The sequence below is a fragment of the Notolepis coatsorum genome, assembly GCF_963971535.1.
Source record: "Notolepis coatsorum genome assembly, chromosome: 6".
NCBI lineage: Eukaryota > Metazoa > Chordata > Actinopteri > Aulopiformes > Paralepididae > Notolepis > Notolepis coatsorum.
Window position 1 is genome coordinate 159,090,587 of NC_140170.1, and position 25,309 is coordinate 159,115,895.

The 25,309-nt window shown below is 42.0% G+C and overlaps 2 protein-coding genes across 3 annotated transcripts in view; one reads left to right on the forward strand and one right to left on the reverse strand.

Moving 5' to 3' along the window:
* Positions 1-11,685, forward strand: part of myh7ba (myosin, heavy chain 7B, cardiac muscle, beta a) — a gene marked incomplete at its 5' end in the record, with an annotated part of 45,173 nt that extends 33,488 nt beyond the window's left edge. The window contains 12 exons of the mRNA XM_084316456.1: positions 91-274; positions 864-1,029; positions 2,826-2,950; positions 3,726-3,841; positions 4,193-4,385; positions 6,815-7,018; positions 8,324-8,449; positions 8,760-8,930; positions 9,927-10,031; positions 10,151-10,246; positions 11,217-11,351; positions 11,624-11,685. Coding sequence (XP_084172582.1) covers positions 91-274; positions 864-1,029; positions 2,826-2,950; positions 3,726-3,841; positions 4,193-4,385; positions 6,815-7,018; positions 8,324-8,449; positions 8,760-8,930; positions 9,927-10,031; positions 10,151-10,246; positions 11,217-11,351; positions 11,624-11,635 — 1,633 coding nt within the window. The 3' untranslated portion in view covers positions 11,636-11,685. The remainder of the gene's footprint in view (positions 1-90; positions 275-863; positions 1,030-2,825; positions 2,951-3,725; positions 3,842-4,192; positions 4,386-6,814; positions 7,019-8,323; positions 8,450-8,759; positions 8,931-9,926; positions 10,032-10,150; positions 10,247-11,216; positions 11,352-11,623) is intronic.
* A 1,034-nt stretch (positions 11,686-12,719) lies between these two features.
* The window catches only part of trpc4apa (transient receptor potential cation channel, subfamily C, member 4 associated protein a), a 68,762-nt gene continuing 56,172 nt past the window's right edge, over positions 12,720-25,309 (reverse strand). The window contains exons 18-19 of one of the 2 annotated variants that reach the window (XR_014619786.1): positions 14,401-16,597; positions 12,720-13,661 (exon numbers count right to left, since the gene is read on the reverse strand). Coding sequence is in view for 1 of the 2 variants with exons in the window: in XM_084316471.1 (XP_084172597.1) it covers positions 16,460-16,597 (138 nt within the window). In the remaining variant the exon portion in view is untranslated. Of the gene's footprint in view, positions 16,598-25,309 lie in introns of both variants that reach the window. The other variant, XM_084316471.1, reaches the window with a different exon arrangement.

A 25,309-nucleotide genomic window follows, 5' to 3' on the forward strand; every position in this document is an offset into this window, starting at 1 on the left:
AGTGCCATGCTCAGAGCGCTTTAGTACTCTACCGATTGAGTTACATAGGACCACCTTTATAACGCACCAACCTCGCTTGATGTCCATCAGGAAGAAGCTGGTGACGCGTCTGCAGGAGGCCGAAGAGACCGTGGAGACGTCCAACGCCAAGTGCTCCTCCCTGGAGAAGACCAAGCACCGGCTGCTGGCGGAGATCGAGGACCTGGTCGTGGACCTGGAGCGGTCGAGCGCGGCCGCGGCGGCTCTGGACAAGAAGCAACGCAACTTCGACAAGGTGCGCAGGAAGGAGCTCAGGCCTCGAGCCAATGGTTACTGCTAGGTTATGAAGTGTAATGTCAGATGATGTAATGTCCTGGCCGTACAACTGATCATGTGTACATTATGGAAGGTTATAAGACAGATGTACTTTCTTTTTGAACAGCCAGTATACTAGCAGTTGTACAGTAAATCTAAATGGTTTGGTAAGTGACTGTTATACACGTCACCTGAAAGTAGAACACAACCTCTGATGTCTTTAGTCATGAATGTACATAACACCAGGACAGTGTTTAGTCATTAATGTACGTAACGCAGGGACAGTGTTTAGTCATGAATGTACGTAACACCAGGACGGTGTTTAGTCATTAATGTACGTAACGCAGGGACAGTGTTTAGTCATGAATGTACGTAACACCAGGACGGTGTTTAGTCATGAATGTACATAAAGCCGGACAGTGTTTAGTCATGAATGTACATGTACATAACACCAGGACGTGTTTAGTCATGAATGTACATAACACCTGTTTAGTCATGAATGTACATAACGCCGGCATACCTTTCTTTGATTGTTTTTAATTAGCAGATGTGTGATTAACCTCTTGCAGGTCCTGGCTGAGTGGAAACAGAAGTATGAGGAATGCCAGTTGGAGCTGGAGGGCTCCCAGAAGGAATCCCGCGGCCTGAGCACTGAACTCTTCAAACTGAAGAACTCGTACGAGGAGGCCCTGGACCATCTGGAGACCACCAAGCGGGAGAACAAGAACCTCCAGGGTACCGCATTTGTTTCCCTCGTTAATCCCAAAGACATGAGTTGAATATTGATATTTTTCAGTGGAACATCATAGTTTCTCATAGGCTCTTAGGTTTAACGCAAGCCAGGGTGCGTAAGTCATGGAAGCAGGGTTCGCACAAGGTCTTTTTAAAGTGCTTAAAGTGCTTGATTTTTTACAAAAGAAAGTCAAGGCCTGGAATTCCTTGAAAACAGCCAATTTTTTAACAAGGCCTTAAAAAGTCCTTGAAATTCAAATAAAACATTCGCATTGACAGTTTTGTTCATCCATTGTAAAATAGTTTTGAATCAAGAAATACATATTTTTTTATTTAAAGTGTAACTAATTGTCAGAAATTGGTTAATGGGGAACTATCTTACTATTTCTTTCACTATTTGGGCAATTTTACACAATTCCTGTGAGTCTATGGAACACATCTGTAAGGTTTTTTTCAAAAAAATTCATTGTTTTGTATTTCTAATCAAGTACTGTAGAGGAGCAGTTTCTGTTTTTGGCTGGGCTCCGCCCATACTCGCAATGCGCTTTGAGTGACAGTCACTCACCCACCTGCACTGGCAGATAACTTTGGGAGAGAGAGAGAGAGAGAGAGAGAGAGAGAGAGAGAGAGAGAGAGAGAGAGAGAGAGAGAGAGAGAGAGAGAGAGATAGAGAGGGAGAGAGAGAGAAGGAGAGACATATAGAGAGAGGGAGAGAGAGATAGAGAGGGAGAGAGAGAGAGAGGAGAGATCGCTCAGAGAGCGCGCATGTGTGCGTGTGTGAGCGGCTCAACTCGCGATTTGCGAGTATGTAAATTCAGAGGAGAGGAGAGAGCGCTCCGAGACGAGTAGCACCATATGAGAGCCTCTCTCTCTGTCTCTCCCTCTCTCTCTCCCTCTCTTTTTCTCTCTTTTGAGGAAGTGTCAGTGACAGGGAAACCGCTTCCGCATTATTCCCACGCGCTCCGTTGTTGAGTGAATTGTTGATTGTGAGTGGTGGAACTAAACCACAGAAGGGGCGGAGGTACTCATATCATTATGCAAACAATTCTGCTTCCATCACAGGGGACCAAAATTCAGAATGGCTTGGTTCAGTGGGGGAGGATCTTGTCTCATCTGAATTGGAGGAATGCGCCAAAATGAGAATTCGAAAACAATGCTAAACACTGGAAAAGGCCATTTATAAGATAGTTCCCCTTTAAGCCATAAATATTGGATCAGATTTTTTTTTCTATAGAAAAACACATTTAAAGGTGAATTGTATCCTGCCCTTTTAAAATGAAAAATAGTGCTTGGAAAAGTACTTGAAAGTCATTGAATTTTATTTTGCAATGTCTGTGGGAACCCTGTGGAAGAGACGTTGTACATCATGCAACACAAGTGCTGTTAATATTAATGTATCGGTTTGATTTGACTGATATTCATACACACAGCAGTGTAAGGTGCTGAGCTGGATAAGAAACGATAACAAAGTGAAGCCTGCCCTCTTGGAGTTCCACTTCATAGACCTTCATTTCCAATTACTATGTACCTTCATTAGTTCTAAGATGACTTTTCACCCGATGAAAGATCTGCATCACACAGAAATGTTGTCAGTAAATGAATATGTATGAATGGAGTTTAGGCTTTTACCCTTTCCTAATGTGGCAAACTATTAACGGTGGACAGTTTTGTTCATCGTGGTGGGCTTTAATACACCTTTGTATGGGAAACACAGAACCTCCAGCGGTGTCTCAGTGCAAGACGTGCTACACACGCTTTGGACAAACTGACAAACTGATCATGTATCTGTGTCACCACAGAGGAGATATCTGACCTGGCGGACCAGATCAGCCAGGGAGGGAAGACCATCCATGAGCTGGAGAAGATGAAGAAGGGTCTGGAGCTGGAGAAGAGCGAGATTCAAGCTGCACTAGAGGAGGCTGAAGTAAACACTATATTCTCTCTCTTTCCCTCTTGGTTGTCTATTTATTGTTTTGTTCATATATATATATATATGGGCACCCAAGTGGCGACCCATGTAACGCGCTGCGTCGCGAAGCGGCCGACCCGGGTTCGATTCCCGGACCCGGCGTCCTTTGCCGAATGTCTTCCCCCCGCTCTGTCTCCCGTTCTTCCTCTCTCTCTCTCCCTCTACCGTACAAACAAATTAAAATCTACCAAAAACATAATAACTTTTTTATATATATATATGTATAGATATACATACTGTATATATTGAGGATAGTTAGTCATTCAAAACAAACTCAACCATCAACTTTTTGTGTTAGATTTAGCACTTTATTCTTATACAAAAACCTTTATTATTATTATTATTATTATTATTATTATTATTATTATTATTATTATTATTATTATTATTATTATTATTATTATTATTATTATTATTATTATTATTATTATTATTATTATTATTATTATTATTATCATTATTAGTAATAATAATAATAATAATAATAATAATAATAATAATAATAATAATAATAATAATAATAATAATAATAATAATAATAATAATAATAATAATAATAATAATGCAATGTAAATCATATAAACAAGGAATAAAAGTAGCAGAAACAGCCAGAGCCAGACAACATAGAGCAAGGAGTAATACACTGAAAGAGAAAGGAAGTTAAGAAAACCCCTTTCCTTCAGAACCCAAACACTCAAAGGCCTGACTGACTGCTGTGTCTCCGTCTCAGAGCACTCTGGAGTACGAGGAGAGCAAGACTCTCCGCATCCAGCTGGAGCTCAACCAGATCAAGGCTGACATTGACAGGAAGCTGGCGGAGAAGGACGAGGAAATAGACAACCTCCGGTAAGTTTTATCTTTTATCACTCGATAATTATTCTCTCTTCTCTCTCTGGTGTCAGATGAAAACGCTGCATGACCTCCAAAAAGATAAACTTTTCAGGAGCTAAGGAAGACCAGCCTTGTTTTCAGATCCAGAACGATGTGTTTTTGAAATTATACAATGTGTTTTTAATGTGTTTATCATTAAACCTACTAAGCTTATAAAGGAGGACCATGAGATATTTAAGTTTTAGTAAAAGCATGAGAACGGCAAAGCTGGAGTTACATGGTTCTCACACAACAAAAGGGCTTCACTCTTTACACCCTCTCTCTCTCCTTCTCTCTCCCTCTCTCTCCCTCTCTCTCCCCTCCTAGTCGAAACCACCAGAGAGCGCTGGAGTCCATGCAGGCCGCGCTGGACGCGGAGGCCAAGTCTCGCAACGATGCGGTGCGCCTGAGGAAGAAGATGGAGGGCGACCTGAACGAGATGGAGGTGCAGCTGAACCACGCCAACCGCCAGGCGTCAGAGTCCCAGAAGCTCCTGAGGAACCTGCAGGTCCAGCTCAAGGTGAGTGCTTCAGGACGGCAGGAGTTCCCCTGGTGGTTAGAGAAGAGAAGCAGGCTTGGGGCCGCAAGGTTATTGGCTACCAGCTGGAGAAGGATCTTTGTGGGGAGGTGGATGAGAATAAGATAAGATTAAGATATACTTTAACCCTTTGTCGTGTCACGTGTGGCAGTGAAAGGATTAACCAGTGGTAGTGAAAGGGAAATTTGTAAAGTAAAGACATGATATATACAACATAGCAGGCAAGCACTACCGGAGTCTCATGGCCAGCAGCACAGAGAGACTCAAAAGGAGCTTCTATCCCCTGGGCCCAGGAGTTCAAAACTTTTAATCCCCATCTGATCCGATCAGATTTTTAAATCCCCTTTTTTTGTGATCCAGGATCAGACAACTCGGCCAGATTTTGTCCCGGTATTTCAAAGCAATCCAGGATAGGATCAACCTGATCCAGATTCAGACTTTTCAAGATGACTAGATCCTGAATATCAGTGATTTAATCCTACCGATCTCCATCTAGTGGATATGGGGAAAAGAATACAAGGAAGACAAGAGACCACATTGCATAGACGTCTATAATGTCTAATTATATTGTTAAATACATAAAGGACATAAAAACATAATGAAATTGTCATTAAAAAGAATACTCCCACTAGGCAGGGTAACAAGTTAACAAAAACACATTCATTCAAAGGCATCTGATCATCCAGGCGTGCTTTGAGGAGCTGAATTCTAAGTGAGGTTTCAGTTTGCTGAAGGTGATGACAGATGATGGACTTTTTTGTTGTTGAAGATATTTGTTCTTTAATCTAAATTACATTTGTGATTGACAATCTTTGTTGTGATACTTTTATGAGCATAAACATTTATGTCATCAACATTTGGTTGAAAACAAAATAGGCCACCACAAATGTGATTTTTTTTTTTAAATACAATTGATTTGCCATGAAGGCTAAAAATGGTGTATTATTTCAGTTAACAAACTTTGCCATCTTATTTATATTGAAACATATTTTTTTTTATAAATTGTATAGTACATTTTGCTCTGGTAATCCACTGGAAATCCACCCCTCTGGTGGGATCAAGATAATCCAGTTTTTTGGGATCAAACTGATCCCAATCCTGTGTTGTCGGTTTGAACTAACCGTTTTGAAGATTTGATCCAGATTAAAGCTTGGATTTGATTTCCTGATCTGATCAGATATCAAAGTGATCCTGATCCTGTTTTTTGGTTTTTCTCCCATCCCAATTTCGAGTTTCCAATTCTCCCCTCCCCCGTCTTGAACGTTGCTCGACTATGCCCCCCACTGGTCGGTTGTAGGGAGGATAGAAGCCTTGCATCTTTTCACCTGCCAGCGCAGACTCTCATTGGCGTGGTGTAACGTGTGGGAGGCTCACACTACCCCCGCTACTTCCTGTCTCTGCTGTGCAGGCGTCCCCCAACCGACCTGTAGGAGTCGCTGTCCACAACGTCCAAATCCCCACCCATCGACTTCCACCCTCTAACTCTGCCAATGAGTTAGTATGACGGCCGGTCCAAGCCGGAGGCAATGCTGACACCCGGATTCGAGACCGGAGTCTCTTGCATTGGTGACGAGCGCAATCTCCGCTGCGCCACCCAGCCGCCTCCAAATAAAACAGAACTTGAACTTGAACTAGCAGCATCAGTTAAAAACATCACGTCTCATTATATGGCCCTAACGCATACATTTGTGCATTTTTCTTGGCATAGTGATAAATAGATGAGGTGCAGACAAAGGGGCAGCAATGCAAAACACATGTTTTTATTTCATGGGATCTTTAAACATTAAAACATGCCTTGCGGTGCCAGTTATTCTACCTAATAATAATAATAATAATAATAATAATAATAATAATAATAATAATAATAATAATAATAATAATAATAATAATAATAATAATAATAATAATAATAATAATAATAATAAACACCGGTTTGACAGACAGGTCCCACTGTTGTACCGGAGCCAACGAATCTGGTGTTGCTACTATGGAAGCTCAGGTTTCAAGTTTCAAGTATGTTTATTATTTGTCACAATAAAATACAGAATACTTTATGAAATGAAATGCTTGTTTCTGTATGAGCCCCTGGGAGTGTGCTTCATACAGTAACATTTTTTATTAAGAAGTAGGTAAAAAGTAAGTAAAGGAATGTTCAATATACATAACCATACAGAGTAAAATGGGTAACAGTGAGGTACAATGCAGAAATGAGGTACAAAACGTATAGGGTGCAAATGAGATATGAATGTAGTGCAAATCTCTTTAATAATAGATAAATGTAAAGTGTGTTAAAGTGTCTAAAGCGAGTAAAGTGGGTGTTAAGGTGAGTGTTTGTTTAACGTGAGTGTGTACATGTGTGTGTCCCGTGAGTGTTGTCTCTAACCCCCCGGTCCCCCCCTTGTTGTCTCCAGGACGTCCAGCTGGAGCTGGATGAGACGTTGCATCACAACGAGGGGCTGAAGGAGCAGGCGGCGGTGACCGAGCGCCGCAACAACCTGCTGGCCGCCGAGGTGGAGGAGCTCCGGGTGCTGCTGGAGCAGAACGACCGCGCGCGCAAGCTGGCCGAGCACGAGCTGCTGGAGACCACGGAGAGGGTCAACCTGCTGCACTCCCAGGTAGAGAGAGAGAGAGAGAGAGAGAGAGAGAGAGAGAGAGAGAGAGAGAGAGAGAGAGAGAGAGAGAGAGAGAGAGAGAGAGAGAGAGAGAGAGAGAGAGAGAGAGAGAGAGAGAGAGCGAGAGGGTCAACCTGCTGCACTCCCAGGTAGAGCGAGAGAGAGAGAGAGAGAGAGAGAGAGAGAGAGAGAGAGAGAGAGAGGGTCAACCTGCTGCACTCGCAGGTAGAGAGAGAGAGAGAGAGAGAGAGAGAGAGTCAACCTGCTGCACTCTGTGTCGTTGAGCAAGACACTTAACCCCTAACTGCTCCCGATGAGCAGGTTGGAACCTTGCATGGTTGCCTCCGTCGTCGGTGAGTGAATGGGTCAAATGTGAGGAACAAATTGTAAAGCGCTATTTAGGCAGCCAGGAATCGAACCCGGGTGGCCCAGACCACCGGCGACCCAGGGTTGATTTCTGGCAGCCCCCGCCCCCACCCCCACCCCCCACACTATATTGGCGTCAAAAGTGGGATGGCGGGAGTGTGAGGCCGTCAGAAGCATGTGCACCCAGAGGCGTGAGGAAGCTGATAGGCTGAAGGTGGTGTAACGACCACAGATGCCTAGACGCCTTATCCCTCGGCTAACAGGTCGGACCCTTTAGTGGACTGATTAGCACAGTCGCCTGTGGGCCCGGCGACGCGGGTTCGATTCCCGACTGCCCCCTGAATTCACATGTGTTCACAATTATCATGTTATTAGCTTTACTGAAGACCTTTCCTTACAGAATAGTTATTTTAGAGCAGCGTTTCTCAAGCCCACATTGAGAACTAACGGCAGCAGAACTCGAGAACTACTAGGAATGTCGGACCAATGAGTGTCTGACTCCCACCTAAACTGCACGGACTACAACCCATAACGAATGGCGTATATCACGCCAGTTAGGGTAGCTTACTGTATACTGCACCTGTGTATACTGTATACTTTACTTACTCATCGTATATATTTAGATTATAAGTGTTATTGACCATATTTATTGTAATGTATAATATAGCTGATAGGGCATACAGACCCTCATCTGCACATTTGATTCCACTGCCTACTTGCTCAGATGAGTATATTCAGAGTTAACTATTGCCTATTTTTACTTTTCTACTGTACTATAATTGTATTGCCTTGTATTTATGTCTCCTACTATTACCCTGCCCATACCTGTACCTCCCCTCCCCCCTCCCCCATGCTGCTTGAATTCCCCCAAGGGGATCAATAAAGGAATATCTTATCTTATCTTATCTTATCTTGAGAGTCTTGTGTTTCTCTCCCCCTCAGAACACGGGGTTGATCAACCAGAAGAAGAAGCTGGAGAGCGACTTGTCCATGCTCTCCAACGAGGTGGACGACGCTGTACAGGAATGTCGCAACGCAGAAGATAAAGCCAAGAAGGCCATCACTGATGTAAGGGACCCGCTACTGTCATATATGCTGACGATAGTATTGTATTACAAGGTTTTATCTACCTTGTTTTTTTTTTGTTCTGCTGTGATGTTATGCTTCTGTGTGTTTACCATGCTTGTGATACACATAGTGTTTAGAAAAGTGCTACATACATAATAATGATAGTGATAATAACAAGAACGACAATGACGGTAATAATAAACAATTAACTTATTTGTTTATCATTACACATTTATAAAGGTCAGATATGAGTAGACCGGTGACTATGCATGAAAACCCAGAATAATTCTATCAAACCTTTCTTTTTTAGGCGGCCATGATGGCAGAGGAGCTAAAGAAAGAGCAGGACACCAGCTCCCACCTGGAGAGGATGAAGAAGAACATGGAGCAGACCATCAAAGACCTACAGATGCGCCTGGATGAGGCCGAACAGATCGCCCTCAAGGGAGGCAAGAAACAGATCCAGAAACTGGAGATCAGGGTGAGAGAGAGAGAGAGAGAGAGAGAGAGAGAGAGAGAGAGAGAGAGAGAGAGAGAGAGAGAGAGAGAGAGAGAGTGGATGGCATGTGATTTACATTACGGGTGGGACGATACGAGTAACTCGTATAAAAGTTGGCCCTCTATAACGATAATATCACGATACACGATATCTACGATAATCGATATATTGCAAAGAAATGTAACTACGATATATCATGATATCTGTGTAACTGAAGAAGAAAAAAATCCATAATAAAGCAAGAATTATGTATTTATTCACAGAATTTACATGGAAGCTTGTCAGATTATTTAGTGTGCATCACAAACTGGCCAATTGTACCTGAAACAATGCACAACAAATTGCATAGTGTCTCTTTAACACACTGACCACAACTTGATTATTATTAACTATTAATTATGTCCCCAACAGAAAACTTTGTTACCATGTGAATTAAAAAAATATATACATCATCTGTTTTATCTAATCTGTTCACCTCATTACAATAATTAGTACTGCAGTAAAATGGGATTGTCAAGCAAAAATAAGAATTATTGTTAATATATATTTTTTAATACCGATACTTGCCGCCAGTGTATGAATAACGTGTTGCAAGACGAAGTACGACAATATATCGCAGTATAAATATTTTTGTTCTTATTAACATAATGCGGTTAAATTAACATTTTGTGTATCTTAATGGAATATATTGCTGAATGAATCATGAGTCATTTCACATATATTACATAAGAAGTATCGAAATTAATCAAATCAAAGTAAACTGAACCTGAAATCGTAATTGAATGTTGGACTGAATTTCACCCTAATGTGTCAAGATTTTTTTTATTATTTTCTTAATTCTTGGAAAAGTTGACATTTTTGTGGCACAATGCAAAAAATGTATAAATAAAAGCATAATCAGAATCAATTACTATCCAATCCAGTAAAATAAAAATGTTATACCGAGAGCAGATGAGTCATTGCCGATGTCATCGTCAGGTCAAAGAGCTGGAGTGTGAGGTGGAGGCTGAGCAGAAGAAGAGCCAGGAATACCACAAGGGAGTTCGCAAGTACGAGAGGAGGATCAAGGAGCTCACATACCAGGTAAATACATCTGTATCCGCCAAGAGCATAGGAAACAGGAATGCCTCATGAGTTGGTTTGGTTCCAGGAGGAATATTGTGATAAGATGAATAAACTACTGCCCCCTTGTGTTTTTTCAGACTGAGGAGGACAGGAAGAACCTGGCTCGCCTCCAGGACCTCATAGACAAGCTCCAGGCCAAGGTGAAGAGCTACAAGAGAGTGGCTGATGAAGCGGTAAGTGGACTCAAGAAGGATATACTGTTTCCAATACCCAGAGGGTCGTCCGTTTTCCCGGTAATTGGATGAATGTGCACGCGATTTACCAACTCTCACACTTTGTCAACTGTCTGCTATTTCGCCGTGTGGAGGACAAAAGATTTTTTTTGGACCGCCTGGGAAACTCTTGGCAGAGGAAGATACATTCTCTTCTCTGTGTAACTTCCAATAGCTTCCTTTTAGAGCCACTCCACAAGGCATCAGTGGAGGCCTTTGGGCGGCTCCCAGCAGGTATGAATTTGTGGAAGAGTGAGGCAGGGGCGTTTCTGAAGAAGAACTCTGGCTCAGTCAGTCCTCCCCTGGATGAACTAAGATTTAGATTTAGTGTTCCTCACTAGGGTTGGTTACCGTTCACATTTGAACCGACACCGGTTCCTGGAATTCGGTATTGGTACCCAAGGTACCTTATTTCGGTAATAATCTTTATCTCTGTAATAATAATGATCTCTGTAATAACAAGAAATTCCCTCCCAAAAAAAGCCCAATTTTCAAAATGTTACCATTGTCATTTATTTAGAACATTTTGTTATTTATTCTTGTAACACACCACGCAAAATAAGTAGCATGACCATCTATTATGTTTGTAAATGTTTAAATATGAACATTATCTGGCGTAAATATGACCAAACTCCTCTGACCTCGCCTGGTCTTTCCAAAGACCCAAGAGATGGGACAGTAATATATACTGTATATTTGTGGAAAAGGCTCCCTCTTATACTAAACATGTGGTACCAATTGATCTAGTGTGAATCGGTACTGAATTTCCCCAAGGGGATCAATAAAGGAATATCTTATCTTATCTTACTCGGTAGTGCCGATGTAATTCGGTCGATATCCTTAAAAGTACAGAGTTCGTTACCAAACACTATACCTTCCTCACATTCACCATCCGGTTTAACCCGTCGTCTTTCTGTCTCCTTGTGTGCAGGAAGAGCAAGCCAACTCCAACCTAACCAAGTTCAGGAAGGTCCAGCATGAGCTGGACGACGCAGAGGAGAGGGCCGACGTGGCCGAGTCGCAGGTCAACAAGCTCCGCGTTCGCACCCGGGACCAGGGAGGCAAGGTCAGGAATTATCACAGAGATATTACTTTGATATTACATCACGACTCAGAGCCGAGCGACCTTTGGGAAGTATGCGTTATAATTAGCCAACAGGCTTCATACCAGACGCTAATCTAGGACTAGACGTGAGGCAATCGGCTGTTGCATCTGACCTCGTGAAACCCTCTCATGTGATGCCATGTGCGGTTGTGTGACGAGTAATTTTGTCTCTGTGTTTTACACTCTTATCAGTGGTTGCTAATAAACATGTCCCTGTCCTGTGTGTATTTCAGATTGCTGAGTAATGCGCTAAGGATGACCACCCTGACCAAACATACCACGGCCGGCCAGCTGCAACAGTGGTGCATGGCTGTGTGTTGACGCAACCAAATAAAGATCACTGAATCTTTAAATACACTGTGATTATTTCAATGTGCATCGTGTGGGTTTCCAAATCTTGACTTCATGACTGGAATTTCCGACTTTGCTGCATGTGTTCAATATATGGTATATATGCAAACAGGGGATAGGCAAGATTGTCAAGGCAGCATGACTCCAGATTAGAGATTCGTTTTCACTATATGAAATGATGGCGACTGGCGAGTATACAACTACATACAATGTGCAGCCGTAAATATTTTCTGATATTTTCCCTTTATCAGATTTTTTTGTGCAATTCCAAAACTTTTCAAGACTTGGAAATTATTAATTAAATTTGTTATACTTTCTCCTCATGTAGGAACATTGTTGTAAATAATTGATCAAATTAAACAAGTAAAAAAAAAATATTCAAGCCATTCCAACCGATGTATGACGACACTTAAGTACCGTCAACGGTCAACTTCATGGTCATGTTAACAGTACCTAATCTTGCTTCTTGATACCAGTTCATGTGAATATTCTTCCAAGTAAAAAAAGCGGCTCGGGTGTGCATATATATATATTTTTTTACAATATATATATATAATTAAAGCCCTATTTGTTGCCTGTTCTCGAGTTACATGCCGATATGTGATCATTTGGCGATCTCGAAAATGTTCAGACCTAGGTATGTTACTCTATTTAATTAGCACTAAAAGTGAATTTTCTTTATTGTATCTGAAACTTCAGAATGTCATCTTTCAAAAGAGCTGTAAGTATAACGTATAGTATTTTGGTTTGCAAAAAAAGTATGCAGTCCTCAAAAACGAAAACTGAAATAGCCACTTTTGGGGGCGCAGGTTAAGAGGTGAATAAATAAATAATATTCAGTCTATAAAGAATCGAATCGGAGCAAATACTAAATACATTTTATTAAATGTTTTATAATTTGCACATTCAAGTGATTGAACGTAAAGTGAACTGAACCCAATCCTGGTGAGAACAGACGACGAGAAGAATGGGAAGATGTATTTTCAGAATGAGAATTTATTATGATTGTTATTATATTAAATTCACAAACAACACTTGTTAAATAAGGAACATGACGGTCCAAACCGGGATTAGGAGAGCAATCATGGGTGTGAAAGTAGGTTACAGAAGTGGTGATTGTACATGAACAACATAAACTAGCACCCTAGCGACCTCCTGGGCGTTATAGTGTGTGACGGGAATACAGGGTTAGAGAGCGCTCAATTAGTCAAGTACACAGAAATGCTTCCTGGGTGCAGATGGCTCTAAGGAAATTAATTTATGACTAGTAGTATTTTAATCGTTTACTTTAGGACATTACAAGTAGGGTTGGGGTCAGTTTGCTTTTAACGTAATCAATTCAGAAGTGGATTTTCTTCTAAATGTAAATACTGAAAACCGTTTAGCGTGAGATCTTATCCAACCTGTTAACACTTGTACATGAAGATAAGATAATATATTCCTTTATTGATCCCCATGGTGAAATTCAGGAATACTCCATCCTTAGCGAATAAACTGCAATTTACATTTACAATTTCGAATGGATTGAAACAAACATGTATATTGACCCCAACCCTGCATATATATGAGATTTTAAAACAGTATTGGTACAGTATGTTCTGGCAAAAAAAACAAACAAAAGAAATTCTACTTTTTGCTGATCTAGCCTGATCAATTTAATCACAATCACCATCACCGATACTTTGCATTCATCCCAGAGTTTGCACTGTTCTCAACAAAACGGCACACATGCATTCAAACCAGAAGGAGCAGTTTTTTTCTTTCTACAATCAAATAAAACAAAAAAGCACCAGATGGCATGTAGAATGACAGACAAGAGAATAATAAACTCAGACTAAGTCGCATACTATGTACATGTGACATGAGTTCCATGGCTTCCTCTGACAACTACCTCCCAACCGCCTCTCTCCTCCATCTTTCCTGAAAAAAAAAACAAAAAAAACAATGATCACTTGACTCTTGTGTAGTTCATTTTCTGTTAAAGGGTGCGAGTTTAAATGACAGAACCGGTGATGTTTAGAAGATGAAAGGACATCAAAGACTTGTAAAGACCTTCAGGCATCAAATCAGCCACAAGGTTTCAAATTCGGTTGCATTCTATGTACAGGACTATAGACTAAGAAATAAAAGCACGTATTCTTGTAGCTATAAGGCAATGGGTTCTGGACGGGAAGGCTTTTGAAGAAGCAGGATTGATTCGGATAGATAAACTATCAAAGTAACTTCTTAAGTTTTCACGAGGGGAGATCGTCGGTCGGTATGACTGGTAGACAGCCGTGAGAATCAAGAGATCAAAGACTAATTTGACGCCAAGCATGATGGATCTTTACCACGGCTAGCTGGTTTACAGGATAATCCTGGTTCTGGAAACACCTCCCGCCCCCAGATCTAATGTAATCAGCCTCCTCAGAGCCGTTCAGACTCTGTGGATAAGAGTTCCAACATGATCTCATCGCAATAGCTCCACCGTTATCAAGGGCATGGAAGCATCATCACCCCCATCCAGCAGTCATAGAAAACTATGTCATTGAGCAAAACATAGGCATCCCGCTGGGCATCTGTTGAAGATATTAAGATCGTGCTGATGAGTAGCAATCGGAAAAGTACTTGAATAAAAGATCATCCCCCCAAGCACAGTTGAGAATAAGGAGACACAAACCTTACACAAATATGTCCACCCATCACTGACTGAAGAGTTGTGAGTGTTGAATGATTGCAATTCCTATAAAGCAAAAAGTTCTACTTTTAAAACAAAAGAAAATAGTTTTCTGGGTATATTAGAAAGAATACGGTTACATCACACGGTGGCATAGCATTAGCGACTATTGGCAGCAAGGTCAAACAGATTTTTAAAAGAAATGCCCTCATACATTCATTCATGTGTTAACATACAATACAATCCAAGTGAGATAATTGGGAGTGCATTGTACACCCCTGCTATTGACGCATAGTGGTTTAATCCGTGTGGCGCCAGTCTGAAAAAAAATGAGGTAGCTCAATCATTCTTGTTTTCTCAGGTTATGTTATGTCCATTCGAAAGTGGATACAAAAGCGCCAGCCGAGCTCCGCATCCGTCTCCACAGCAACGTCGGCACATTCTGGATGAAACATGCCATAGGAACTTGGCCATGCCCACGACCCCTCCTTAATCCAAAACGAAATATAGGCGGTATCATGCAATTTTTTTTTAAAAGAGCCATCACACACAAAAAAAAAGATTGTCAAATTCTAGGCTTGTGGTCAGAACTCTGTGGTAGATTGTGGGGGAAACAATCACATGACAACGTTGATGTTGCTGTTTGGTTGGTTGAAGGCTAGTGACTAAAGAAACACAGCAGGGGACGTATGGGAAACACAATGGCATGGTAACACTAGAGCCTGCATAGTTTATTCTCTCAGCAAATCCACCTTTAACTACACGGATACAAATTCTCATAAAAAAATTGGAATAAACATGGTCTTGTTTATTCAACAGAGAGAAAAAAAAGTGTTAAAATACAATAAACAAAAACAAAAAGAAAGAATTTCAACCGTGCAATGTTTGCTTTATTCTACAGTTTTATCAAGACCTAAAAGCTTTTTTTTGTTGTTGTTGTTGTTGTTGTTGTTGTTGTTGTCTGAAGCCATTACAGTATGGATGGCATTATGGAGAGAGAGGGGAGGGGGGGCATGTCGTCAAACATCTAAGCAGGGTGACAGGCCACCTAGAGGGGGGAGGAGTGAAGCGGAAAAACACCAGTCAACTATAATCATCTAAGAAAAACAAGACCCAGATCAAATGAAGAAAAGGAAAATAAACACAGTTTAGCTCAAAAGGTCTCTTCAACAAGCCTAACTTCAAACAGTAGCCCCTCTCCCCCTCAAGATCTTCCTTTATTGAGCCGCTCAGGGAAATTCAGGCGTGAATTCCCCCAAAAGCTCACAACCGCTGGAGGAAAAGTGTGGAGAGGGGACCGACGCAGAGTAAAGCAGGATGGCGAGGCTGGGGGGGTCTCCCTCAGTCTGTGTGTGTGTGTGTGTGTGTGTGTGTGGTCTCCCTCCGTCCTGTGGCACGACAACAGCCAGAGCGTTGAGGGTGATGAGCGGACGAGATGGTGCCTCTAGAGAATCTGTGGTTGTTCCCATTTCAAATGTTTTAGTCTGTGTGAAAACAAAGAATCTTTTTTTTTAATCATATACTTTGTCATACATAGCTTTTTTTTTTCTCTCTCTCTCTCTCTCTCTCTCTCTCTCTCTCGATAGAATTTTGTATATATAAAAAGGCTATTCTGAATTTAATCTAAAGCAAAACCACCAACGTTAGGAGCTTTTCTTTTCTACCCCAAGGTCCCTTAATGTGTCCGTCTGTCTGCCTTGTCTGGGTGGGGCATCTGGAGGCATGGGAGGATACTTCACCCCCCCCCCCCTCTCTTCCTTTGAGGTAAAAAAAAAAAAGAGAAAAGAGCTACGTGACGAGCGGAGACGACAGCCGGGCAGGTGAGGCCTCCTCCCGTCTCGGATGCAGCCTCCAGGGCTGAGAGGTACAGACCAGTCTCTGTGCCCACAGTACTTCCTGGGCGGCTGCAGTGAAGAGGGCTGAAAGCGGGGTAACCCCGGCTCGGCTCAAGGAGTCACTGCCGACGTAAGGCGCCTGTACTGCCAACAGCCCGGACGTCCCCACCCCCGTGCCTCCTTCCCCGGGTACACCGGGCTCTCGTGGGAAGGGGGGACGGTGGGGGTCAGTCCTCCAGCAGATCTCTGTCCAAGTCCATGAAGGGCTCGTCGATGTAGCTGGCTATGGCACACAGAGAAGTCCTGTCGGAGCCCAGGAGCACCGACACCGTCTCCTTCCAGTAGCTGAAGGGGATGCAGGAGCTCTGAGAGTCGGGGAGGAAAGAAACCACAACTGTTTTAAAAAGGCCAGTTTCTCAAGAGTCGCGACATGTTGGTCTGAGGAAGTAGCATTTTCATTTTGCACAGAGAGAGAAGTCATCGTTCTTTTGAAGTAGTAAGCTTACGGATAAGTCAGCACCTTTTCTGAGTGTGCGATTCATTCTCAAAAGGTGACAGCGTTATTTGGGGATATTTGCCGTCTTCTCCTTAGTCAGACGAGAAGAGAGGCATTTCCCCTCTGTGCGTTCAGAAAAGAGCGAGATCGGGCTGCATGCTAGCCTAGCACAGCACAATGACTGGGGAACTTCAGATATGGAGTCACAGGGGTAGAGTTGCAAGAAATGTTAACGTTTAATTTGTCTGTTTATTTTATCGATGAATCTAAACTATTAATTTATCATCAACTATCCAGTTTTTATAAAAATGTTCAGTGCAACGTTTGGCTACATCAAATCGTTGAACGTACAGAGAGAGAGAGTGAGAGTGAGTGAGGAAGCTATCGGGCTCAGCCCCGGAGCGGACGTCAAAAACTAAACTTAAATCCAACGACACAATGAGTCGGTCATGAATACAAATCGACAACATTTCATGGTCGACGTCATCGACGACTCATCGTTGCAGCCCTACAACAAATTAAAAGTATTGAAATTTATTTAATAGGGCTGTCAAAGTTAATGCTTTAACTTGAGATTAATTTAAATGATTTAAAGCGTTAAAAACAATTAATCTAGTTTAATCTATGTAGTGAAAAATGTTCAACGTTCTGAACTTTCAGCAGTATCTTTGCTTGTTCTTTTTTGCATAGACTCATGCACCTTTTTGCAAATCATCCGACATGAAGATGGAACACATTTTTGTTGTTAATATGATTTATATTACTGGTAGTTCATACAAGACATTATCTTTCTCTAAGCCAATAGACTTTAACATAGGCCTGGGTTGTTTTTATTTCTGTTAGCGCCGCTGATATAACAAAGAGGTCTCTCTTAACCTGCGCCCCCAAAAGTGGCTATTTTAGTTTTCGTTTTTGAGGACTGCATACTTTTTTTGCAAACCAAAACAACATACTTTATACTTATAGCACATGCATGAGCCTGGTTTCTTTTGAAAGATGACATTCTGAAGTTTCTTTTTTTATCCACTTTTTTCCCTCTTTTTCAATATTTTTTCTCCCATCCCAATTTTCGCTGTTCCAATTCTCCCCCCCCCCCCCCGTCTTGAACGTTGCTCGCATATGCCCCCCACTGGCCGGTTGTAGGGAGGATAGAAGCCTTGCATCACGTGTCCCCTCCGGTACACGAGGAGGCAGCCCGTCACATCTTTTCACCTGCCAGCGCGGACTCTCATTGGCGAGGTGTAACGTGTGGGAGGCTCACACTACCCCCGCCATTTCCTGTCTCTGCTGTCCAGGCGTCCCCAACCAACCTGTAGGAGTCGCTGTCCACAATGTCCAGATTACCACCCATCGACTTCCACCCGCTAACTCTGCCAATTGAGTTAGTATGACGGCCGGCCCAAGCCGGAGGCAACGCCGACAGCCAGATTCGAACATTCTGAAGTTTCTGATTCCAGAAAGGAAATTCACTTTAGTGCTAACGTAATAGAGTAACATAGGTCTGAACTTGAGTTGTAGAAAAACTTGTTACTCAAGTTTTTCTGTAGTAGTTAGTAGTCCAGAGGTAGAATTTCCCCAGAAGGTGGTATGGCTTACGAATCCAGACGGACGCATAGCCTGAAGCCTTATTTAGTACATGTCCAAATTTCATAAAGATCCATTCAGAAATGAGTGATTATGGTAAACTGTGTACAATGAAAAACTCTCAGACTTCAATTCATTCTCTTCCTGTCTTTGCTCGTTAGTTTTTCACCTAGATCCTAGATCCCCAGATGGGGTATCATTGGAAAGCCACACTCATTGGCTACAATCCTCCACAATTATTTTCGAGATCGCCAAATGATTGACGGAACTAGAGCCCCAAGAGTCGGGAGTGGTATTTTGCGCAATACCGTGTACTTTGCACAAGCCTCAAATACCGGCATGTAACTCGAGAACCGCTGAATGGATTTCGTCGGATTTTGTCGCCATCGACAGGCAACAAATAAGCCTTCAATTCGATATATATATTGTATTAAAGAATATGCACACCCGAGCCGCTAGAGGTCACCAAAGTGGCGCGTCACGCCGGTGGGCAAATTGTCCTCAAAACGTCCCAGGACGGTGCAAGTTAACACAATGGCGCCCGACCACGGAGATCTCCGTGTTTCGATTCCACCCGTTGTGGACAGAAGCACGGATATATCCGTGGCAAGTTGTTTTTGCTTTTATTCCATTTTAATAACCTATTCAAGGTCGCCGAGATGCACTGCAGATGTACCCTACTCTTTGAATTCGAGAAAGTGCAATACCGGCCAGATCCTCTTAGGGGCGCTATCGCGATAATGCAGTGTCTGTGGCTGAACGGAGAAGTATTTATTTTTTACTTTCAATGGAGTTTTCAGTTAGCAGGATTCTGGATGTGCAGCATGTAGCTTGGATTACGTTTTGGAATGCGGATTTCACTATGCAATAAGGGGATTTATCATCAGCCAATGGACATATCGATCTACCAGATGGCGATCGATAACGGGGAAATGCTCAGGGGGATCCAACCGGCTCATGGTAAGATCTTTTTTACGTAAATTACAGCGCGATCGAGCCTTGTTATGATACGATACGATAGGCCTATGTGGCTACTTAGACGAACACGGTTATTGGTAATCAATCATTAGAAACGACGTCCCCCCCCCCCCTTTCATGCATACATGCTTGAGGATCGTGCCGATCATATGCAGTTTGAGTTTTAACTGTAGCATCTGTATAACGGAAATGCCATTGGATATAACGTTAGTATCTATTAGCCCTGTATCTCGCCTTCCAGGAAATATACTAGACCAAATGCCGTATAACGCTTATATTCACAGCGCTATAAAATGAGAACGTATTGATGAAAAAATTATTTCTTTAATCCATTTTGAAGGGACGGTTTATGGTCCCAATTGACAATGAGAATGGACAGATAGCAATACTATAGTATAGATTTAGCTCTACAAACAGCCCCACGTCTGTTTACATTTGCCGGTCCTCTAGAGATTTATTAGACGCATCCCAATGGCCCCGAATGTGTTAAGAAGATGAGTCAATGTTGATGGTTTTGTTGAACATTTGTATTTCACAGGAGAGAAACCAGTGTTTCCCCTGAAAAAAATTTCAACACGGTGCTGTGCTGCGCGCAGAATCCATATTTGTGCGTGCGCAGGTGCCGCAGGAATCCATATTAGCGCACGCTGCCGGAGAAATAACTTAAAACTACCTTAGAATTGTTCGAGATAGGTTATTCATGTTCATGGAGTCATGTGCGCGTGAATTTGCTAGGATGTTTTTGGTGTGTCCGCTGACACTAGAAGTGCTCTGGAGGCCCAGGTAGCTGCATATTTGTACACTGCAAAAAAATAAATCTTATCAAGTGAAGATATCTTGTATTTGGTACAATAAGTCCAATATTGAGTAGAATTATCTTGAATTATTACATGGCGTTTTCACATTCGCCGAAATGCTTGCTTGTGATTGGTCAATAGCCCCCCGACAGCGGTCATTATTTTTCAATAATGACCGCTGTGCGCAGCTGTTCGCAATCAAGCCCACTGACACACACTGTTTCAGTGCAATTAGACACTGCCGGTGTTCTGCCGGCGATGACGGGGGCGGAGCGACGAGCGGAGCCAGAACGCAGCCAGAACCAGTGTTGCGAGTCGATGTAAAATGAATTAGGTATATTGTTAGTAAGTTAGCCATGTAATAAGCGGGATAATGTATAGCCTACTCGGTCATTGTCACAAAATAATTGACCTTCACTGACGTTTAAAACACCTCGCCGAAGCGGCTCGGTATTTTAAACTCCGTGTCGGTCAATTATTTTGCGACAATGACCTCGTAGCTATACATTATCCCTTACTTATCTTATTCCACAGATAATTTTGCTTATTTCTTTCTTGATTTGTCAATTTAATCTTGTTTTAAGAAAATTTTAATCTTGTTTTCTTAAAACAAGATTAAATTGACCAAAATCTGAAAAAATGCTAAATTATCTGCCAGTGGGATAAGATAATTCAAGATAATTCTACTCAATATAGACTTATTGTACCAAATACAAGATATGTTCACTTGATAAGATAATTTATTTTTGCAGTGTAGTTGTAATCAAAGTAAATGTCAAGATTAATGACATGCCTCAACACTTGTACACCATTTGTATTGAACATAGATATAGATGATTTAATAGAGAATATAAATACTAACATACTAACTGTCTAACATACACAAATCATAACACTACAATAGCACTTTACACCTAAGAAGTTGGCGCTGCGCCGCTGCTGAATGCATATAAGGGAAACACTGGAAACTATATTCAAAGATCAAAGAAAGCTATTAAAATAGTCTTTGAATCTAAATATACTTTCTTTGTGTTGATTCTACATTAATTCCATGATTTTACTCAAGTAAATATCCGTTACAAGCTTCGGTCTTATTAAGTAGAAAAATGCCATTTTTTATCTAGATTAATTACAGAAAATTGAGATTAATTAGTTACATTTTTTTTATCTATTGACAGCACTAGTATTTAATTAAGTCGTTTTTTATTAAAGATAAGACGGTATGCAGCAAATAGGTATGTTAATTAGTTGTTGTTTATATTATCATTGATTCTAATGCATTTTTAATGAAGGTCTGAGAGACTGTTGTGGCGGTCCGTGTCTTAACACCAGGAGTAAACCTTTACATTTGCAACATGTCCACCTCCACCTTGGTCTGGTGGCTGTAAAAGGATGCACCACTTTCACAGCTTTGTGGCTTTATGGTGTGAATTCATAGCGCCATCTACTGGGTAACAGCGGAATTACCCGGGGGAGTGGCCGTGCATGGGGAAGCAGAATATTGTTCATGACGGTGATGTCCGTCTGGTAACAGATGCAGTGTCGCATGCTAATCTACTGCCTAGGAGGCTGTGTGTCCCCAGACTGACGGGAAGCCATCCACTTGTCATGTTGGTCATGGTGTTAGTCATGATGTCAGCAACGGTTTTCTGAAAATCTTCACACTGGCAGGAGTTAACTTATATATATTTTTTTTTAAAGCTAGTTAAAAAAAAATAATAAAATATATATATATATATTTGAAAAGGCACTTGTGCTTAATATATGGAAAATCCAAATGGCACACCAGCAATAATCAAGATAAAAATAGTTATTGCAGACTTTTAACGTCCACGGAGGACGCCATAGCCCATGTGCTGCACACAGCAGCATCACTCCTGGACAAGAGGCAGGGGAACTATGTGAGAATGCTATTCATCGACTACAGCTCAGCATTCAATACCATAGTCTCCTCCAAACTCATAGCCAAGCTCAGGGACCTGGGCTTGAACTATGACCTCTGCCAGTGGGTCTTGGACACGTGAATACTTCCCACAAGCCAGTTGTCCTTCCGCGTTCGCCTTTTGCGCTCTGATTGGCCACTGACCTATGCTAGTTTAGTATTGGCATTAATAAATCAGATGTCATGCTAATATGTCATGTTCTACAGTAGGGCGTACTACTGCGATACCCATTTCAGAGTGCGTGTGTGCGAGATTCGCTCTCCGCTCTCCACGCATTATTTCTACGCTCATACCGGGGGGGGGGGGCAAAACTAGCGTAGGTCAGTGGCCAATCAGAGCGCAAACGGCGAACGCGGAAGGACAACAGGCTTGTGGGAAGTATTCACACGTCTTGGACTTCCTGACGGGCAGACCCCAGGTGGTGAGAGCAGGCAACTGCACCTCCTCATCCATCACTCTCAACATAGGGGCCCCCAGGGCTGTGTCCTGAGTCCCCGCCTCTACTCCCTGTACACACATGACTGTGTGGCACAGCGGAATAACAACACAATCATCAAATTAGCTGACGACACAGTAGTGGTGGGCCTGATCTCTGCAAACAACGAGAGGGCCTACCTGGAGGAGGTTAAGGTTCTAGCGGGATGGTGTCAAGAGACCAGCCTCTCCCTGAACGTCAGCAAAACAAAGGAGATGATTGTGGACTTTAGGAGGTCGGGGTCAGGGACTACAGCCCCCTCAGCATCGACAGGGCACCGGTTGAGAGAGTGAACAGTTTTAAGTACCTCGGAGTCTACATATCCGAGGACTTGACATGGACCACACACATTGACAGTGTTATCAAGAAGGCACGACAACGCCTCTACTTCCTTAGGCGCTTAAGGAAGTTCAACGTGAGTCAGAAGATCCTCAAGAACTTCTACTCATGCACAATAGATGCACATCATTCTCATTCCTTGCACCTCCTTATTGCACCTCACCACTACAAGGTGGCACCACAAGCTAAGCTATACCTCACCATTTTTGTACCAGCTGTACATACTGTATATATAGATACACTGAACAATTTTGTTGTTTACACTTGTTTACGTACTTGACTTTCTATTTTATACTTATTTTATACTATCTTGTTATTATCTAGCACACTCTCAGGAGCAACACAAAGAAACATTTCATGCAAAGTATTCTGTATTCTGTATTCTGTATGACAACTAATAAAGAAACTTGAACTTGAAACTTGAACTTTTAAACCTGTGTATGTGTGGAGAACGCCTTACGATGGCAGGTAAAAGGCTGCCATTTGGGAACCAATTCTTAAAAGCCTTTTTCCAGCCTGGAACCCCGAGGTTCATTAAAACACATTACTACTTTTATCATGTGGGCTCATACAACAAAAATACCCCATTGACTTAACCTGTTAAGCCTTAAGGTCCCCCTATAGGGGGACCCTGCTTTTCTTTATCATAAATCGATCAATGGAGACCGTATTAGATCCCCAATTATGGGGTGGATTATCATTGGAATGCTACAACCCTGTGCAAAGATTTTCGAGATCGCCAAATGAATGACGGAGCTAGAGCCCCGGGAGTGGTAATGTGTACTTTTGCGTACTTTGAGGCACGCCTCACATATCGGCATGTAACTCGAGAACCGCTGAACGGATTTGATCACCTGAACGGGCAATCGACAGGCAACAAATAGGGCTTTAATTCTATCTATATATTGTATTAAAAGAAATGCACACCGAGCCACTAGAGGTCGGCAAAGTGGCATCGCGAATCGTCCACATGTGGGCCCTTGGATGTTAACACTTTCAGTGGCAACGACGAGATATCTCGTTTGTTCATGCCGACCGTTCAGTGGCAACGACGAGATCTCGTTTATATTTTTTTGTAGCCAAGAGTAAAAACCATAACCCTATCAAAAACAGTAGTCACTGTGTATATTTTCATTTTTACCGATGTTTTATACGATTTATCGGAAATACAAATTTATCGGAAAAATGCTAATTATCGTAAAACCGCAAGGAAATGACTAAATCCAGATTCACCCCTGCCATTGGAAAGAGGAGCATTTTCCATATCCATAGATGTATGATTTGGCCATAATAAGATCAAGGTCAAGTTCAAGGTCAAATATGAATTCTTAATTAAAATCGATTATCATTTATTACTGTATCTACAAATCCTTCTGTTTAATCATCTTCCCTTTATTCATTTGCTTAGATTTTTTTTACACTTGATCTCAATAATGTGGTGAATGAGCACTGGAAATACATACCCCCCAGGTCCCTAGATGTTCCTAGATACCAAGAACATGCTAATTGACCTCGCAGAAGTGGAGCAATCCTCCATTTACTTAGGAATGTACCTTTAGGCGAAATAGGGCTACAGCTTAAAAGGTTAAGGTGGAGTTAGGCAATTTCAAAGAAACGAGCGAGAGTAAGTGTACCTGTCAGAGCTGCGCTGTGTCACATAACAGGGTTTCTACACACTCCCAGAGACAGGTTATACCTGTCAGAGCTGCGTTGTGCAACACAAAGAGTCAGATGCAGGTCTTTCTACATATGAAAGATACTTCCCGGCCTCTGATCCGACAGTTTTGTGCACCGAGAGTTCTTTTCCACAAGGAACACATAGTTTTTCCACGTGACCCTGGGAACACCACTTGGCAGGTCAAAAACAATCTAATTGGTTGTTAAGATTCACGCCACCCTTAGGTTTATGACTGGTGACGGCTACAACACTCACACTGTGTTCTATATGCTACTCTGGAACACTGGTCCACGCGTAACACGCTCCAGCGATCGTCTAGTTCTTCAGGTTCCCCGAGCTACAACTAATCTTGGCAAGACTGCTTTCTGTATTAGTGCAGCGGAATCATGGAATCTATTCCAGCGTGACCTAGAACTAAGCACTCTTGTTTTTTTTTGGACGTTTTAGATTTTTTATCAATAACCGTCCACCATCAACATGTAGTTGTTTCTGCTAATTGCTCTTGCTTATGAACTGTATTATTATTATAATTTTTCTGACTATGTATTGATGATACAGTATATCTATTGTTTTAAATTGATTGTGTGTCCCGTCACATGTAATGCTCTGTACACTCGGCGCCATTGAAAATGAGGGTCTCCCTCAATGACTCCCGAGTTTAAATAAAGTTGGTTCTAAAATGGTTCTAAAAAAAGAATAGCCTACCTCACCTTTAAGTGTCTCATAGCAGCAATAGAAACTTGACAAGGAGGTCTATATGAGCCCAACGTTGAAGCCTCAGCAGAAG